Genomic DNA, 20,839 nt, shown 5'->3' on the forward strand with positions numbered 1-20,839 from the left:
ATAGCTTCCCACATGTAGGCAGGGATACACAGGGGTGGCGTGGAGTAGTATGGCAGGACATAACAATGCGTCTGGAAACTGACATTGGGCTCTTCTGAAAGCCTGGCATCTGTTGATTAAAAAAAAAAAAATCTTTCCCAACACAAGCTGTATTTTTAAACCTACCTTTACTGATCACTCTACCTGAAATGTTGCCATGGAAAGAGTCATTTACATGAACAAATCTCCCTTTAAAAATGTTAACACTCCTGGGAAGGTGAGGGGGGCATCAGCTACTCATGGATAGTCTGAATTCGTTCTTTCAGACCGCTTCCTCCCTCCCCTCAATAAGAAGGAGAGGCTGTGTGTTCTGATGGGTGGGAGATGAGGAGTGTGAATTCGGAGCAGGGAAAGCATAGGTCTGGGTGAGGGGACCACAGTGGAGGGCCAAGTGCCTCTGCAAGGCAGGGGGGTGTTTGGAAACTCCAGTTGGTGGGTGCTGTGCAGTGGAAGCGAGGTACAGAGAAGGAGGTACTACAGGCAATTATTTTTTCCTAGGCTGACTCCATGCACTGAAATATGAATAGAAACTCACTTTCCCACTTATACTGACACTTTCTGGCTTCCTGCACCCTGGCCTCGGATGCCAGTTGAAAATTTATTCATTTAATGAATTATTTTGGCTTTGATGAGCAAGCTTTGGGACCTTCCCCCATTCATAACTTGCTTCCATGGGAAAATACGTTCTAATGTCCAAGAAACCTAGTGACAAATGAAGTCAGAATGTACGCTGCCTACATTGGGGTCTACCCAATTGCCTTTCTGTTGCTCCTCATTCTCCAGCCTGAGTTTGGAATGGGAGGATTTGTCAGGTTGAACTGGGAAGGGACACTGAGGCATGAGGCTTTATGTGGTAAAATGTATGTACAGTTAGGGCACGGAGAGAACACTGATGAGGCCATAGGTCATGACTTTAGAACCCTGGGGACAAACTCCCAAATCCGGACCATGGCCCACAAGGCCCTGTATGGTCTGGCCTCTTTTCCTCGTCAGCATCATCCCATCCTGCCTCCCCAGGCTCCAGCCCTCTGGTTGTGTCACGTCATGAGTCCTGCAGACACACAGAGCCTGGACCATGCTGTTCTTGGAATCCGCCCTCTGCCCTCTGCAGATGCCCACTGGACCCAGTTGATTTTCTGCACCCTTTAGATTTCTGCTCCAGATCACTCCCACCTAAGTCAATTTCCTTTGTTTCACACTCTCAGAGATTTGTATTTCTTTTTGATTGAGTGCAATTGGATATTTATTACTGTGATTATCCCTTTTAACATCTCTGCCCTCTAACTGGAAAACTCCATAGACACAGGGACTTTTTTTTTTTCTGATTTTGTTCACCATGTGTGTCCCTAATGGTTGGTATGTTTGGGATATAGAAGGAATTCAATACATTTCTGTTGAATGAATGAATGAATGAATGAATTAGAAGGATGACTGTTTATGAAAAAGATGGTCACCTATGCCATCTGTTGGGGCTCATTTTTAAGGGCTACATTTTCCTGTTTAAAAAAAGGGAGCAGTGCATTCATAGAGAGAGCTGCTTTCTCCAGGTTCTGATTCTTCGTTTCTTCCCTAAAGTCCGTGATGTCAGGGCCCACTACAGGGCACAGTAAGGCTCTGAGCTCAGGCCACTGTGGTTAACGATTAACAACTCTTTGACACCGGTTAACAAACCGGAATTCAACTAGAAAGGAAAGGCCTCATGGCAAGTCTCCGTGAAGCCAATCTTAGGAAGCCTATCTAGACATTTCTTTTTATTAAGTGCCAACACTGTGTTTATTTCATGTCAGCTTATTCTTAAGTCCATCTTTTCGGTCCGTGCCATTGGTATATCTGCAGCATGGGCATTTGCGAAAGCCATGGCGGGTGCCAACATCTAACTCCTTATCTTGGTTTCCAAAGGAACCACCTCAATCTTCAGGAAAGCCAAGGGTGGTACAGTAAGATATATGAGAATACGCTCTCCTTTTTTCTTTTCTTTTTCTTTTTAAATCAACTCAGAAGCACTTTGAACTAAGAACAAGGAAACCTTCAACCCCAAAGGATGAGAAGAGATTCAAAAGGGAGACTGAGTGAACAGGACCCTAATTAAAGTTAAACTTAGAACTTAACCATTGGAGCCGAAACCGGTTTGGCTCAGTGGATAGAGCGTCCGCCTGTGGACTCAAAGGTCCGGGGTTCGATTCCGGTCAAGGGCATGTACCTTGGTTGCGGGCACATCCCTGGTAGGGGGTGTGCAGGAGGCAGCTGATAGATGTTTCTCTCTCATCGATGTTTCTGACTTTCTATCCCTCTCCCTTCCTCTCTTGTAAAAAAAATCTATAAAATATATTAAAAAAAAGAACTTAACCATTGGATTTAGACTCTTACATTTTTGTATGTTGGCTGTAGATTCTGAGCTATGTGCAGTCTGCTGTGTTTCTCTTGAAAATATGGAATAAGGCTTAGGGGTTGTGTTGTTTTCATTCATCTTACAAAATGCTTCCTCGTGGCTCCTAGGATTGTGTGACATGGCAATCTGTAGCTCGTATCGGATACTAAGGTCCTTGGGCAACCTGCTGAAGAAATGCTGATGCAGGTGTAGAAGGATGCTGTGGGAAAGGCTGATACAGTGACTGGGCAAAACCAGAAAAGCCAGAGTTCTAGAGTTTTGCACTTAGCACCATAGCTATCAAGTGTGAGTCTGGAGTCTGCTCTCAGGGTCAGATTGTCTGCTTCGAGACAGCTGTTTCCTCCTTTACGTAAAACCGGGAGATGTGTGAAGAGGGGACAATGTAATTAATTCATTGGGGAAAATGCAGAAGGAGACAAAGCACTTTTGCTTTATCTTTTAAAGTTAAGCTCAGGGAAAAGGAACACACTGTAAAAATTGTAGTTAGGTAAATAGCTTTAAGTTATAGTTTCAGGAAGTAGGAGTGTGTTTCTGAAGGGCTGGGGCATACATGATAAAGAACACTGTTACTTGAACTCTTTATCTTTTGGACAAGATGAGCTCAAAGATTCCAAGGAAATATCCTAACTTTGGAGAACAGCATGTTGATTTTTCCCTTATAGTTGGCTGGGTTACACTGGTGAATATGTTTCAGGAGTTGAATTTAGATATGTAGCCACACACACACAAAATTTTTTTAACAGCTGGAAATTGAAACTATGGTTTTTCCCATGCAGTGGCAAGTCAATGCATTTACTCCTCTGTTTAATAGGCAATTGACAAGTCCGTACCCTGTACAGTGGGGTAACCCTGGGGTTAGAGAATCTTGGAGAAGAGTGTGACCCACTCTCTGCTTTCACGTATCCTATAATCAAGTTCTATAGGGTGTCCTCTAATCATATACAGAAATCCTAGTCCTACTACAGGATGATGTGTGTCGGATGGAGGAATGTTGGGAGAAGGAAAATCACTCAGGATTGGGGTTTGGGGGGTGGAGATCCTGTGCAGCTAGAGTCCAGCAAATGCTTCTTATGGGAGATGGCAGTTGAGCTGAACTGGAAAGGTCACCAAGTAGTTGCCGGGAAGGATGTTGCCTGGAAAGGGACCAGCATAGGAAATGCGGAGAGGTCTGAGAGAGCAGCTGGGGGGGCGGGGGGGGGGGGGAGTGTGTGTATGTGTGTGTGTGGGGGGGGAATGTGGAGAGCATTTCGCAGGCTCAGGATGGGGTGGGCCGTGTGTGCCTGCCCACATGCGGACTCAGCAGCAGACAGGCCGAAATACTCCAGGAGAGAGATCATCCAAGGCCGTCTGTGCCAGGCGGAGAAGGGCGACCTCTCTGCCAAAGGCAGAGGGCAGCCACAGAAGGACGCGAAGGGCCAGGGTTCGATGTTTTAGAAGCTTCATCTGGCAGCTGTTACACATTCTAAAGGAAGACAAAACACCTCCTTCGAGCCTCTGAAGTGTTCTCACTGGCGGCTAAGAAAGAGTATTCGCACCCTTTATCCTCTTCACAGAACACAGAAGCATCATTCGGTCTGACTCCTGGCTAAGGAGACACAGCCATGATCTCAAGATGTGGGTTTGGGATAGTTTTTAAGCTCTCCCCTCACCCCCCGGACAACCTGGTACCCCCAGAATGCTCCCCTACAGAGGAAACCTGAGTCCCCACACTGGTGGGATGTCTGCACCACCAGCCCCTGCAAAGGCAGGCGTGCTCTATGTACATCCTAAGGGGTGACAGTCCATGTTCTCTCATGTGGGCTTAGTATGTGAGGAAACAGACGAGAGAACAAGAAACCTCATCATTGGATGGAAACCTAGCCACCTTACAACGCAAGCTTTTCAGGCCTATGAGTGCTTGTGAATTGACCATTTATCCAACTTTTAAGACACAATAGATAAGGTGACAGGAAAAGATCTGACTTTGGGTAGTGGGCACACCGTGCAATATACAGACCTTGTCACATAGAAACCCACACCTGAACCTCTATGTTCATGTTAACCACTGTCACCCCCATACATTTAATTTAAAAAAAAAAAAAAGACACAATAGAATTGGTCAGGATAGAAAGAGAGGAGTATAAATGGCCTTGATGTTTCAGTTGAGGTGCATTTTTTTGGACAAACACTATATATTTCTAAACATTTGAGGAAGAGAAAAGTAAAGTTGAAGGAGTGGATGTGGCCTGAAACTACAGAGTCTCGAAACAAAATGGTAGAAGAAACGATCCTGCAGCTGGGGTGGCTTCCAATTGGACTTCCAGCAAAACATGGGGTGGGGCTGGGGGGTCCCCAACCTTACAGGTCCCTCTGCCCCGGCAGTGGAAAGCTCAGATCCCTCGTTAGAAGTTTTGCCTCTGTGACATCAAACGGACACCACCTTTTATTTATAAACCTGCTGGCCGGCCCATAGGGGCAGTGCCGGTCCCTGGTGATGTCCATCTCAGACACTTTCCTGGGTTTTGTTTGTGCCTCGCTCAGAACAGGTTTTTTGGGAACGGCAGTCCCGGGGGTGGGAGAGTGAGGAGGGAGGGAAAAGTGGGAGCCAGGGCTTTGACCTGCCCGAGAGGAGCCCCCGCTGACATGGTCAGTCTGACCCATTGAATGGCCTGAATGCGATAAATGCCGCTTTATCCTGCTTTGAAAGGCACGAGATAGCACAGCCTAAATGCCTGGGCATGCTTAAATAGGCGACTCGGGATGTTTGAGCTGAGCGTGTTTGAAATCCGAGCTCCCTGACAGCCTGGGAGCTGCCGCAGGTCACCTGCCTTGCTCCGCGGGGACAGGCCCAGGTCTCGCAAGAAATTGTCCGTAGACGAATTGTAGTACAAATTCCTTTCTTTGTTGGTTGGCCTCTTTCACTAGACCATGGCCTATAAAATTTTGTAAAAACAATTCTTAAATATTATTTGAAAAGGCAAATGGCCCACGCTGAAAGGTCTGACAGTTTGACATATAGAGCAGGGTTTTGATAGCTCGGAAACAGAAAAGTGTGGCCAGGATTCTTCTCCCCACCCCCTGCTTGTTAGAAGCCCTGGTGTTTCTTAAAACAGTGTCTTGTGGGGCACCCAGTTGCTCTGCACCCAGCAATCAGACAGGCAATGCATCTGCATCCCTGATTCTCAATCCTTTCGGACCCATTTGGGGGAGAGCCCCGAAACACCCAGCACCTTTGAATGCAGCGTCCAAAGTGCACAAGACCAGGCATTGCCAATTAAGGAGCCATTCGGATGCTCCTATCAAAGCAGATGGCTTTGGAGCTTTCTGAGAACAGCCAGAACCAGAGCTTAGAGGGAGAGGAGCCCCGAGTTTCACTTCCTGAAGGGAGGGGGAGAGATTTGAGCGGCCCCATCAGAGCCTGTGGAAGTGGCAGGGCAGTGGATTTCTGCATTAGAATGTTGCATATGAGCAGCCGGTCTGCGCCCTGCGCCCGCTGCCTCTGCATAGCCAAGGGCCATTTTCAGGAGCCTCCTGCCCCTCAGTCACTGGCCTGCTCGTTAATTGCCACGCGGACTTCCTGACACATGGGCAGATAATATGACATTTTCGGTTTCTGTCACTAGCAAACGCCACAACGTCGCTTGCACTAGTTGCTAAGAAGCTGTCAGAAACCATTAGCCATTGGCCAGAGTCGCCCTATGGCATTTCCTCATAGCATCAGCAAAACGAGCATAAATCACCCACTGGAGCCCACTGCTATCCTAATGAGGCCATAAGCTTGTTTATGGACTAGCATCATTTTTATGATTATTTCCACCTTTTCGGTCTGCCTTCATTTGGCGGCGGGAGAAGTCAGCTCCAGGAATGAAGTCACAGCTGACATTTTACAAATGCGGCTCGGAGCCGCGGCCTGCTGCCGTGTGGTCGGCCGGCGGTTCTCCAAGTTTGTTTAGTGATCTTAAAAATAAAAAAGGGAAATAAATCCTCCGGAGACCGCAGAGAGGTGGCCGTATCCAATTGCAGCGTGAATGGATACGCTCAAGGTACCATGGACCACGGTAGATGGTCCTCTGAGGCGGGGACGTGGTGAGATCCCTTTTTTTTTTTTCTTTCGATTTTTACAAAGCGGGGGAGGTTAAACCATTTATTAAAATCCATGGAAGTGTTTGCTTTGAGAACGGTGTGCTTTAGTACGCTCTCTTCTCCGTTCCCCATCTTCTCCATTTCCCCGACTTGTGTCGGGAAGGAGCAGGGTTTATTATTTTAGGCTTTTCTGAACATGCACCAGTATTTACACTGGATTGAAAGCATTTGCTTCCAATGAAAATCTTGTCTTAGATTACAGCCCAGCAGTGTAATTTCCCTCCCAGATGGGAGTAAAGTAGCTGTATTTGCCTAAAAACAGTAGGAAGAACAAACTGTGCGTTAAGCCAAGGCTGTTTTTGGCTTGAGCTAATGATGTAACAGAAACCTTTTCTTGGGGAAGAGGTCACTGGCAGGGACTGAAGGGGGTGATCTGGCTCCGGCTTGAAAGGTTGCTCCGTTGTATCTACATAAGTCTTCACTTAAAACACGCTGCTCCTAATGCTTCTGCTCTCCTCCAGCAGAAATAAACAGGAAAGGTTCTGGCGAGTGTTACACATGGAATGCAGAAAGCCTTCCTCTGCTAATGGAGTATATAATTCAGGTGCCCTCAAGGCACGCTTTCAGGAATTCTTTTGCCCGAGGTAATGGGAAGCTAAGGCTGCTTGAAGGCCTTGATTATCTATTGATGCACAAAGCTGGAAAAAAGTCATCTCCGCTGGATTATAGCAGATATTTCCATAAATTATCAATGAATTCTCTTCTAGGCAGGCACGAGGCACTGCCTGCTAAATTAATCTGAGGGGGTTTGGAGATGGATAGAAAGGCTATTTCCCCCCCCCCCCCTTTTTTTCTTTTTAAAGATGGAAAACAGTATGGTGGTGGAAAGACCGTGTCCTTAGGTTAGAAGCTTTTCATTTTTAATCAACGAGATCGAGTAATATGCTTCTTTTTCTTGGTTACCTTTTTGCCTGTTGCAAGTGGATTAGCCCATTGAAATTTTAAATGCTGTTGGAGTTGTTTTCTTTGCTCATGTTTCTTTAATGAATTGTTATTTTATATGGTGAATTGCTTCCCTGAATAAAAAGCCTCTTTAAATACCGGACTTACAAAGAATTTGTTAGGCAAATCCAAGGGGACGCTTTATACAACACTTGGTTATGCAAATAAAGAGTTGGGTGTCATGGAGGGAGTACAGATTGAGCGATGGGAGTGTCTGGTCCAACACAGATCCACTGGCTCCAGCCCAGGCAGGGTGACCCTCCAGTCACCCAACAGGAACCCAAGCACGTTCCCCCTCCGTACACCGAGGGCTTTGGCACTGTGGGTCTTTATGATCTTTTCTGCTGAGAACACAGCTAGGATTCTGTAGGAACTTCCACAAATATATATGGATTTCAAGTACAATACAATTTATGGATTTTTACATTAATGAAAAGTAAACTCTGCAAAGTTCTGCAGGCATTTTTTTTTGTGTGTGTGTGCGTGGCTTAGGCTGCAATCATAGCAGAAGTGTTGAAATTGGTCTGTTCTTCACCCAACAAAGTTTTAAAACTTTAACTCAGTACCAGTCAAGGCTAGTTGGGGGATGGGAGGAGAAGGGTCTCCTGAGGCAGCTGTAATTGATAATGATAACATAACTGCGATAGGTTAGACTGAAATCGCTGAAATGAAAATAGAGAACTCTTTTTGTATGCAGTATAACTAGGCTACTGGAAATACGGACTATGGAAATTCCTGGAGTAATATACAGTCCCCAGGAAATGTGTCTCACCAAAGTACCTGGTTCTTTTTGAGTTATGCATGCTGCTCCCCAGGGATTTTCGTGGCCCAGTGAATGTGCTTTGAGAACTTTTGTTACCTCCTTGCTACGCCTTGTTGCTGTATTTAAGGTGACCAGACGTCCCGCAGGACAAATTGTTAAAAATCGGGACTGTCCCGCCAAAAGCGGGATGTCTGGTCACCTTATGTATAGTGCTTCTTTCTGGCCCAGGTCAACCTGTCCCTTTCTAAAAGCCAACAGCTGCCACCAAGAGCTGGGGCTCCGGGTACAGATGTGTGCTTGAAGCTACTTTTCGAGTGGAGTGGGTTTAGTTTGCTGCTGTTTTTCCTTTGGCTTTTGCAACCAAAGGCTAAATGTTTCCTTTTCATTTGTACCTTATGACTTATTTTGGACAGTGTGATTTTATGGGCTGAAAATGTTTTTTTTCTTATTAGATATCACATTGTAAAAGAAATCCTACATTTTAAAGTTTATGGTGTCACAAAGCCAAAATGTTTTCTAGAAGAAGGAGCTTACATGTCCTACCAAAAATCGATAGAAAAAATAGGATCCCATATACAGACATGTGTAAAGCAGGTGACTTTTCGATAAGAAAATTTACATGTAGAAGAAATTTTAAACACTGTCTATATTATTAGAGTCATATAATTCCAATGGACTGTTCATGTAACATTACTTTATTTGATTTAAATACTCATTTTTTTTAATTAAAAAACAACTTGGGGAATTTTCCCTTACTGAACTCGATTCTCCCTTTCTATGACAAGAAAAATTATCTTCTATTTGAAGCATTCCTATGTCAAAACTGCTTATATGACAGATCACCTACATTTCCATGGCCTAATTTAGTCTTAAGATAGATCACTTGTGGAAAGAGTTGATATCTCAAATGCATCTTCTCCCAAGTTGACATCAATGACTCCATGTGGGATTCGACTACCCAGGCAGGGGCCCCAACTCTGCTAATGGCTGCCATCATGTTTCACTCCCCAAAAGGAGATGCACTTCACATGTCTCAGCTTTCCACATTTGAATAATTACCATGGCAACAGAGCTGCTAGAGAGATGGGATATTTCCCTCCATTCCCTTTGACCTTTGCACTGTTCTTTGGAAGAAGTTCCTTAGACCTGACCGCTTTTGAGCCTAGGCCTTGTTTTTCTCTCCCTTTGTCTTGAAAAAAAAAAAGAAAAAAAAAAGAAAAGAAATGAAAAAGAAAAGAAAACAGTACCTAATAAACGATTAATCATTTATATATTGCTCTTTTGGTTTTGTTTATATCCAAAGGCATTCTATTTGAATAAAGCATGTCAAGGTAGCATCAGTCAAAATCTGATTCACTATGTTTGCAGGTGATGGCTTGGACAACAGTGTAGCTTCCCCCAGCACAGGTGACGATGATGATCCAGATAAGGACAAAAAGCGTCACAAAAAGCGTGGCATCTTTCCCAAAGTAGCCACAAATATCATGAGGGCGTGGCTGTTCCAGCATCTAACAGTAAGTGGATTCTAAATGACATCTCTAAAGTAAATATGGACAAACAGTTTTGATAGAAGGAAAAAAAAAAATGGGGGAAACGTGATCCCTCTGGACCTGGGATATTTCATAAATCGTTGTCTCCCCACAGTGTTCACAGACGTGTCTGCACTTATTTCCTCAAGACGTTCCCCCCAATGAGGCGTTTGGTTTGAAGTTCGCTATTGCAATGTTGTTAACTGTCATCCCATCTAAGGTGTAGGGGTTCACGTGCCCTTGTGATTTTAAGCATGCCTGTTAATGATGTTGTTCTCTCAGGGTGCCTCTTGAACACTTAGAACCAGCTCCCAGGAAGAAGGGAGCGAGACAAGCCCCAGAGAGAAGGACTTAATTTCTCCTAATGCTGGCACGGACCTTCCTAACGAATGGCCCGCAAAAAGTTCCATCTTGCGGCCATGGCAGAATGCGCACATAATTTGCTTTTAAGTGGTGTGAATGCACTGGCTGCCATTCCCACGAGCTCCTGTGAGTCAGAGCTGCGCAGTGAAAGTGGCCCCTGGATTTAGAACTGTAAAGGAAAACAGCAATATAGAGTCAGCTCTTCCTGTGTAGTCCCTGGTGACTTCTCAAGCCGGGTAACAGTTTATATTGTCTGTGTGAGTATTGCTGTTTTCACTGCAGGAATTCTCCTGGAGATGTGAGAAACGGGAGGTTTGGGGCTTGCTGCCACCGAGGGGTTTGTTTGGTTTGGTTATTGTTCTGAATGAATTTCATGTTCAAAATATTTATAATCATAATATTGTGGTGGATATTTTTGGAAGTGCATACAGATTTAATGACATCTGAGGACGAAGATAAAAGGAAAATGTATGAGTCCAATAAATTTTAAAAATCAGAAAAATTGTTGACCCGGGGGGACTGGGACTCCCACCCGGAGGGACAAAGAATGGGCAATGTTACCATTTTTAGCATAGTTTACTTTCCTTAAAGTCATACGTTTTTCTTGAGTATTCAAGTTAATTTTGCATTGTCACAAAGCTGACCTGACCTGTCGACCCTTGCACCCTGGCCCACTCTCAAAGACTTGGTCCTCAGTGACTTGTTCTGATGCAGGGAGACAAACAGGGGATGTGGACAGAGGCTGTGCCTCCAGTAACACTCGAGGGTCTACATTCATCCAGCGTGTGAGCAAAATCAAAACTGAGAGCAGCGGGAGTAACTAAAAAAATGGCTTCCACCCTTCATTTCTTCCCATGATGATTCCAAACAATTACTAGATGATGCTGATAGTTTGGAATCAGCTTTAGGGCTTGGTGAATGCTGGTGGTTAGTCGAAGATTTAGATTGCCTTAGCTGATTTTAACATCCTATTAGGTTAACCTACGATCTGAGTCAGGTGCCATTACTGATATGACATTTGTTGCTATATGTGGGTAGTTTGAGATCTGCCTTGAGCATATCTGCTACTGAGGACTATCAAGCACTACTGAAGGGAAAATGGGGAGGCAGGGGGCTAGGGTCTAGGGGGCTTTTAAAACTAGCAGGAGATGAGACCTGGTAGTTGGTCAATAGCACTGATGCAACCCTGGTGATATTTCATCCCCTATGCTAATCAGCTAACTTGAGCTGGAGGATGAGTGTGGGGAGGGAACAAAATCAGGTCCACCCTGAATATTTCTATTTCCTGTACTAACAGGAAAAAAAAAAAAAAGAGTAGATTTTGTCAACCTCCATCTCAATTGGCAAAGGAGCATTGGCTTTCTTTGCAGCTCAGGTGACCCTGAATAAAATATAATCAAATATTGGTTCAGATGGAATCAGGAGAGAGAGAAGCAAGTTCTTTTATGCATCCATCAGGTTTCCTAGGTTATATCCTTGTGAAGGACTTTGCAGAGAGCTATAGTACCTCCTTTAAAAAAAACCACAAAGAATTCCTTTGAACAGCCAGCATGACTTTACCTGCATTGTAATGCTTTCAGTGGTACATATTATTGGGATGATTGTAATGGGAGTTAATCTTGAACTGCCTGATTTCCTACACTAAGTGTTGGGGTCTGAAAGGGAACCCATATCCATGTCTCTCTGGCTCTCTATGGATGCTCATAGGGGTCATCTCGTGGTTTGTTGGTGCCCCATTCCACTGCCATCTACTCAGACAAAAATATTGATAATGATAATGGGCTCTAAAAAAGTGCTCTCATAATATCATCTAAAAAGCAAGAGTAGGAGCTTTATTGAAAAATTTCCCTCTTTCCCCCATGAGAAAGATTTCCTTCCCTTTTCTCTAGTTGTAAGAGCAAATAGATCTCCAATTACAAGGAACACCCTTCTCCTTGTCTTGTTATGCTTCTTGAAGGAGTGTACAGACTGCTTAGGTAATATTTATAGTTAGAAGCTGATTACAATAAGTTCTATGGGAAAACCTGTAGAGTTTTGTGGTGATTTGCCCCAATGTAAGTCACTTTTGACATCTCAGTACTAATCCTTTAGCAACTTCATTTCAAGTTCTGAGAGGACTTCAGGGATGCTCAATTCATTCAGAAGACTATGTACAAATTTTAAACGTTACACATTCTTGCTTGATGATTAATGAAACTTACCTAGAAAATTCTTTCTTAAACCTTGCTAGATATAAAAGAGCAATGGAGACTCTGGCTAATTGAAACAATAGCAATAATAATTAATTAGAAAATTGTAAAAACCAATCTATTAAATGCCAAAGACATATTATAAAAACCTCACACACTTCTTTAAAAGCAAATTGCTATTTGTTTTCTTTTCCAAATAAATGGGTCAGTCTTTTCATTGGGCTTATTCAGTTGAAAAAAAAAAACACACACACAAAAAACTGCCTTTGAAAGGGCTTTGAAGCATTTGTGTGTGAGAGCAGAATAGGCCCGAATTTTTAAGAAAAACCTTCTGGATTTGCAACCCAGCTGCATAAGAAAATGTGTCGTTCTCTAGTTATCCACAGGTAGACTTAATAAGTAGCACATTTGACTACTCCAAAGAGAGAGCGAAAGCTTCGTTCTTGGACTCCCAGTCTCTAGCAAGCTCAACCGGACATATGTGTGCATAATGAAAACAATGAAAGGAAAAGGAAGAGCTTTTAAACTTTGGTGATATGGGTAAAAAGAAATTTCACTGATGTACATTTTCAGCTGAGACTACTTAGTTGAGCATTTGCCAGTTTTGCTAACTAGAGAAGGCCTCTGAAAAGAAACCGTTCCCTGGGATTGAAAAGAAAGACTGACATGTAGATAATAAAAGAGAATTAGAAAGAAAAGAAACGCATTTATTAATTGAAATGCTTGCATTTGCCTGAAGACAAATTATTGCAAACAATTAAAAAGTGCTTAATAGTGGCATATTAGTCACTGTAGAGTGACAGTTCAGGGGCATACGCCACATCAAGGTTTCTTTTCCTTTCTGAAGGGCTTTATTCCAACTGTAAATATAACCTGCTGGGGTGTCATGTTTAAGCTGGATGTGTTTTTCATCTTAGCGGTTATTTTGCTGCACAGTACCCTAGTGAAAATGAGGAGAAGGAATAAATATAAGGTTTAAGATAAAAATCAAGTCTTTCCCCCCCCCCCCTACCCTAACATATTGCAGGTTTAAATGTAATCTAAATAGAAAAGCGGTTAATATGGTTCTTATTTAAAATATGCGGTGACATATTTTCCTGCAGGGAGCTGCTGTGTGTCTCAAGAATCCTGAAAGTTATCAGAATGGAGGTTAAAATGCATCCCTGCAGATTCAGGGGAAGGAACCATTCAAGGGGTGACGCCTCTGGTTGGCATTGACCAGTAGGGAGGTGAACCTCAAGGAGAATCTATTTTCATTCGCATTCTCTTGGATTCCCTACTCTTTAACAGATATTGAGGATCCTATTGGCTACTATAGAGACAAACTTTGTTTGGAAGTCAGATACACAAAATTTGCTATTTAGTTTAGTTTTGTTTATTTGTGTTATTGTGTGTGTTTTTGTGAATTTCAAGCTTGGAATTTTTGTTTGTTTGTGGCCAAATTTGTCTCAGTTTCTTATTTATAAGATTTTTTCCCCTCAGTGAGGATAAAGTCAATGTGAGGGGCAATAGAATCTTCCAGGTTGGGGATGGTGTTTCCATAAAAACACTATTAGATGAAAAGTGCCCTGTGGGTCTGCCATTCTAAGGATGGAGTAAATGGAATTGGATCGGGAATTGAATGCTCTAGAAGAGACAGATGTTGTTTCATTGGTTTTGCTTTTGGTAATAAGATCGGTTGGAGACGTCATAGTGTGATATCTCTGCTTGCAATTTTGGAAGAATTACTCTGTAGACATTAGGAACTATTTTTACAATGAAAACGTCCTTCTCATTGGTATCCAGATAACCCATTCTGCTGATGGAGTTGAGCACAATGTTGATCAAAAAAGATGGATAGGTAGGCATGTAGACAGAGGTAAAAGGCATTTGCTCCTCTCCTGCCATTTCTACTTCTCGCTGACCCTCATTTCTATACTTGGCCAGTTTTTTTTGTTGTTGTTGTTGTTGTTTATTGTTTTTTTTAAACACTTACATTTTTTTTAAAGCATGTTTTTTATTTTATTGATTTTTTACAGAGAGGAAGGGAGAGAGATAGAGAGCTAGAAACGTCGATGAGAGAGAAACATCGACCAGCTGCCTCTTGCACACCCCCCACCAGGGATGCGTCCACAACCAAGGTACATGCCCTTGACCAGAATCGAACCCGGGACCTTTCAGTCCGCAGGCCGATGCTCTACCACTTAGCCAAACCGGTTTCAGCTATACTTGGCCAGTTTTAACAATGAACCTTCTTATTATGTCTTACCAGCTAGCGCCCCTTCAGCTACCATTCGTCCTAAGAAGGTAGCGAACAGGAAGACTATGCTCTGAAACTCTCGCCTGCAGAGTCAATCAGGGTAGTACAAAGTATTACTTTCAAACTATCCTAACCAACTTCCTGAGCCAAGGAAGGTGGTTGGTGGAGACAGGAGTTCACGTTGACTCTTTCTTCACTACGTGTTATCTACAGATATATTATTAAATTAGGAGACTTGAAAACTAGTGTGAAGGAGTGAGATTTTTTCCCCTTTCCAGATGTCCATGTATCATGTAAAAAATGAGCTTTCTCAAATCTGTAAGAATATCTTTGCAGTTATTCCTTTTTCCATTGCCTGGCATTGTCCTTCGCATTCACGGATCTTAGTAATGATGATGGGTCACAGCTAGGCTTTGCTCAAAGTAGTCCAGGATCAGATAACAAATCCCTGTATTTTAATTTTCAAAGATCTCAGCTCCTTAGGAGATAGCATATTTCAACCATTTGTTAGATAGGAACCCTAACTCCCCCCCTCCCCCCCAGTTGGAAATCATCTGTCCCTGGAGGAAAATGGAACAGATTATTTAATTACTTGGGGGGAATATTGGGATGCCCTCATTCTTCTGTGATGTACATCATCGAAATGCTATTCTAATAATGAAGCGGTGGTTTCTGGATTCTGGGGCAACTGCCTTTTTCTTTTTTCTGAGCGGGTTATTGAAATCCTAATGGGATGGGTGATGAATTTTCTTAGGTCAGGTACACTGAAAAGGCTACAGCTGGAATTCTTCACCCAGAAGAATCGGAGTTAATACTAATGATCATTGTGAATTAGAAGATCAAAGGCGAAGCATCAGCCTGTTCTCCAAGTTGTTGCCCCAGAGGCCATTAGTGACCTGCCGAGCTCTCGCCCAGCCTTCCACACACCTCCTTCCCCTCGCCCCAGCCGTTCTTCCCCATCGCGGCTCTGCACCTCTGACCTGGGGTAATTACAGTCCCTGGAAGAGGAGGGCATGGCGGGAAAGAAAACAATCAGAAGTAAAAACAAATGTCCAACTTTAAAACCGCCCGTTCATCCAGGTACATGCCAGTAGAACTCACGAGCAGATGAGCTTTGTCTGGGGTGCTCTGCTGTTTTCGGGGTGTGGTTGAGATTTTTGTGCTCAAATGGTTGTTTGTTCGTTTTACTGATGATTGGTCCCTTCTGGAAGGGACTTGTGGAGAGAGAGTCTGGCTGGCAATTTGTCAGATGATTCTAAAGTCTTCCTTCTGTTTCCAAGGCTAAGTAAAAAATACGCTATAGTTTGGCTTTCTGATATCCTCTTAATCGGGCTAATTAAATAAAGGATTAGGTTCAAAACGAAAGTGCCCATAGCAGCACAATTTATTAAGTTGTTGGTTGCTGATGCACGTAGCTCTTTGAACACTAGCCAGCCATTTCTACTTCAAAGCACATATCAATATCGTGTCTTCCTCTCATTCCTCTCAGTGATGATGTATTTTGGAAGATAAAATATCAACCTCGGTCGATGAATGTGCAACTGCTCCTGCTCAATTTATCTCTCAGATGAAAACCGGAGCATCGGGTAGATGGGTGTGAGTGTGTTTCTTCAACTAGCTCAGTCCAACCCTTAGGAATGTGATGTGGCGTAAGCTGGCTTTTCGCTTTCCCAATGTTTAAGATTCCTAGTGAAGGTACTTTGCCTTAAAGTTTGAAAGCTTGGTGGAGAGAGAATCCGATGATTTCATTTTAGAAAGGTGGTCCAGGGTTTTGGTTTGGCTGGGCTTGGCTGATTGTTCTTTTGCCAATAGAAGTAAATCTGTGTGTCATAGCATCTAGGACACTTGGTTTGAGGTCACTGAGAACGTCCTCATCACATTGCCGTCCTTCTTACAGAAGTGTGAGCATGACTGTGTACAGACATGTCCCTCCAAATCTGGTTGTTTTCTGTAGGACAGCTCTCTCAGTACCAATCCTAGTGAGGAAGATGCATCCTTTTTACTTCCATGGTCATTGTTCTAATTTTCCATTCCTGCTTAGTAAGCCAGACCAGAGGGCAATCAAATAGTGGAGACCACATTGCAGTGGGCTGTGGCTTGGGTCACAAAACCTTCTTGGTCATGGCCCGAGGTTACCTGTGCTATCCTGATGCCATGAGGCAGCAAAAATTACTTTGTTAAGGCTCCAGGTTTGTAATGATAGTTATGTGGACTCACATCAAAAGGACTGCTACTCACGGGTCGCTGGTGTTTTAATACTGCTTGTCCAGAGACTGAGAAAGTTGACTTGCGTAGCAGACTCAGTACTCCCTTCAATGTGTCCTGAGCAGGAGAAGGTCCCCGGGAACTCAGAGGAGGCACCTGGTCCTGGTGAGCCTGTGGAGAGTCTCTCTGAGCAAAGGAGCAGCTGAAAGAGCTATGCCAGGCAGTTTTCTAACATTTTAAAGGCCTTCTAGGTAGGCCTTGGTATTTTTGCTGCTGTTGTGATTGTTTTGTCACTGCAAAATGCCTTCACACAACAAATTATAGCCCCAGGAGTGTGGGTCCCTATGTAGGATGTATTGCTCTATCTTTGAACACTATAAAGAAAAGATAGACCTCAACTTAGTCTCATACATACAAATACCTTGCATTAATTGATATTTAAATGAGATACATTATTTACAATATTCTAAAATGGAGACCTTGGTTTGGCTTAACTATTTGTATTGGAATGTCCTCCTGGAGTTTTCTCTTTGCACATCGACACTAAAGGGTGTCAGTATATAGGGCACCTTCTAGGGCCGTGGTTGGCAAACTGCGGCTCGCGAGCCACATGCAGCTCTTTGGCCCCTTGAGAGTGGCTCTTCCACCAAATACTATGGCCTGGGCAAGTCTATTTTGAAGAAGTGGTGTTAGAAGAAGTTTAAGTTTAAAAAATTTGACTCTCAAAACAAATTTCAATCTTTGTACTGTTGATATTTGGCTCTGTTGACCAATGAGTTTGCCGACACTTACAATCTAGGATGTCTTTGCCTCTCAGTTCCTAATGTTCTGTGGTTGGGTTCTATCAGTTTTCACATTAATTTTGCTGCCAGCATCCTTGAGAGCTCATGTGGTCTCCCATGACTTGATGACCTCTGAGGTTTCAGTGTGTAGGAAGTTCTCAGGATGTCCAGAGGCCAGGAGGTGTCGTCTCAGAATGGGGACACTCATCTTAAGGAAGATTAATGAGTGGATGTCATTTCCATTGCAGTTTATAGGAGTGCAGAAATGATTCCTATCTGTTACTTAAAGAAAAAGCGATTTACAAACTTCTTGGGGGGAGAAACTCTACAAAAATGACTTGACTTCATTTTTTTAAAGTGCATGGATTGCTGCATTATGTGTACAGTATTGGACAAAGGGTTTTATCCATTTTTGTTGTATTTTGAATATTATTTCATTTTAATAAAGTTATAATACATATTTATGATACCATTTTTAAAAAAGAAAAGAAAAAGTGAAATTCTCTCCTTTCTACGTAATGTTGCTTTTATCATGTTTTTTTTTTAAATTATCTATTAATTGCTTGACCAGTTTGGCATTGGATTATTCTGTCCTGTTAACAGCTGCAGAAAATTTGATCAAAAGGCTAAGAAAATTATGTGTCTCTATGGTATTTTGTAGTTTAGCATTTTCATACACCCTTGATTCTTAAAATAATCTCATCAGGTAGGCAGGATGACAAAAATGAAGTTTAGAGAAGTTAATGATTTTTTTCTCAAGGTCAAAAGCTAGGAACCGGCTGAGCTGGAACCAGGATCTCCTGACTTGCATTTCCATGTGCTTTCCACCACGTTGCCTCTCACACAGAGCAGATCAAATCGCTTTGTGGGAGTTCAAAAGTATAATTATAATCTCATTCCATGAGTTCACTAATTAGTATTTTTTTAAATAAAAATGTGAGCCAGATTTATGTGCCAAAATCTCCATAATGCCATCAGATGGTTATTGGCAATTTAGGGTCAAGTCAGTGGGGGGAGGGGGTCCTTTCCTATCTAGGTTATTTTTCCAGACATATCTGCCCATAAAAAATGGCACAGCTATAACTATTGATATTTTGTACATTTGTAATACTTTTTCATTGCTAGAATTTCAGATTTTGAACACTGACTCTTCCTCCCTCCTTACGGAGACATATAAGTCTCTACCCCTGTCTGTTACCCTGTTTCCCCGAAAATAAGACAGTGTCTTATATTAATTTTTTCTCCCAAAGTTGCACTAGGTCTTATTTTCAGGGGATGTCTTATCTTTCCATGTGCTAGGTCTTATTTTCAGAGGATGTCTTATTTTGGGGGAAACACGGGTACTAACAACATCTGATAGGAATTCAGGGGTGAGGAAGCTTGCCTCAGACAAATCCTACCTAACCCTCTAGCACAGAATGTAGCTCCTGGAAGCTTTTTTTGCCTGTCACATGGCCAGGCCGCCAAAGAGCTATGTCTTTAATTTGCTTTATGGAGATGGAAGAAACTGCTTATGCAGCCCCGATGACTCTTGAAACTACAATCCTGACTGTTTTTTTTTTTTTTTTTTTTCTCTGCCAAAGAGGCTGCTACACCCTGGAGCCTGGAGCTACCGCTCTGGGGTCTGACACTGAGGTCTGATCATTTCAAAGCTAGTCATAACCAGGATCCTGAAATTCTTCTGAATAAAATGTAATTTTAGTAATGTTTCCATAAACAGTGGTAATGGCGGCATTTTAGTAGGCAGTGACATTAGTCACATCGAAATTGCACCACGTTGGCTTTTAAATTACTCCACCTGTCTGTCAGAATAGAATGTTCCGTGTAAAAGCAGGGAGACAGCTGCTGCTAATGTCGTCTCCTCCCTGTGCAGAAGATGCTGGCAGGTCTACATGCAGAAAGGCCTGGTTTGTGATGTAAAACGGTACCTGACCCCGCTGGCTCCCGAGCCACAAAGAAATACCTCTAATTACCAGTGGCAGCGTTTAGTTGTTGATATTAAAAATATCAGCTTCCAGGGCTGCAACCTTAGGTTCACGCCCTCTCGTCATGTCACCCACCGTACACTCTCTTCCTCCCACCCACATCCGTCGCGAGATGGGTGAGCATTTATCTTGATGTGTTTCAGAAACATGCAAGGCATTAATACTTAAAAGGAAATCATCTCATACTGCATGAACTTGATGGATGATCTTCCCGTTTGGGAACTTTTCAAGATTAGTGGAATCTGGTTCCTTCTGTCCAGCCAGAATGGAAATATGGTCTACTGTTTATACCTTCAAAGGGCTTAGCATCATTCATCTCATACAAATCCATGTCCTCATGGGCGGATCATGGCCAGGCATCCATAGCGCGGGGCGGGTAAAGAAATACAGGGGTTTGAGGATATCAGATGTTGCAGTGAGATGCCCAGGCTTCCTGTTGATGGATGAGGGGACTAGCTCACCTTCAGGAGAAGCAGCCCGTGTGTTCGTCAGGCCTGTGGATGACGGTCTGTTGTTGCAGACCGGGCCGGCCAAGGGGATCCTTCTGTTCTACATGCCTGTTGCCAACAATGTCTTTGGTGACATGGTAAGTAGGAGCTGCGCTGGTCTGGCTTCTTTGCAGGCATTCTTTCTGACTTCTCTCACACAACTGGTGTTTTCGTGTATAATTTAACAAGGAATGAGTAGCAAATGAAAGCTGCTGCCTGCAATCCCACTGTGAGCGTGTTTTGCACTGGGCTCCCCAGCGACAAGGCAATTTGTGAAATGATGTGATGGAGTAATTAGATGAAGCCAGGGCTCCTGATTGTTGCCATGCATATGTGGCGAGGGTTTGTCGGGAAGAGGGAGGGGGAGGAGAAAAAAAATAGATTATTACCCTGGCAAGTTGGCTCAAAGCTTCTTCATTTATTTGTAAACAGAATATTTAGTGACCGCATAGGAAGTAGCTGTAATCACCAGCTCATAAAGAAACCACAGCAGAGCTTTTGGATTTTTTTTTGCAGAGTGCTCATGTAAAATTTAAGCTGGGAGGCAGAATCCCTGTTAATGTAATTAGGATCTAATTTACCACCCTTTGCACACAGATGTAATAATGTCTCGATATTTATTCTATCTTTAAGCACATTACATATACCTCAGTGCAGCCGTTACCGAACAGAAACAGGTGTGAGCACTTTCCTAATTCGTTTTTACACTGTAAACACTAGCAATTGAAGGGAAATATTTACCAAAAAAAAAAAAAAAAATCCACAACAGCGAGGGGAAGGCATGTCTGCAAATGAGGCCGTAAT

At 43.1% G+C, this 20,839-nt stretch overlaps 1 protein-coding gene across 3 annotated transcripts in view; it reads left to right on the forward strand.

Moving 5' to 3' along the window:
- Positions 1-20,839, forward strand: part of MEIS1 (Meis homeobox 1) — a 135,045-nt gene that overhangs the window by 66,502 nt on the left and 47,704 nt on the right. For all 3 annotated transcript variants that reach the window (XM_084901112.1, XM_084901110.1, XM_084901111.1), the window contains exon 8: positions 9,624-9,769. In XM_084901112.1, coding sequence (XP_084757238.1) covers positions 9,624-9,769 — 146 coding nt within the window. The remainder of the gene's footprint in view (positions 1-9,623; positions 9,770-20,839) is intronic.

Source organism: Pipistrellus hanaki, assembly GCF_964339955.1.
Source record: "Pipistrellus hanaki genome assembly, chromosome: 12".
In the NCBI taxonomy this organism is placed as follows: Eukaryota; Metazoa; Chordata; class Mammalia; order Chiroptera; family Vespertilionidae; genus Pipistrellus; species Pipistrellus hanaki.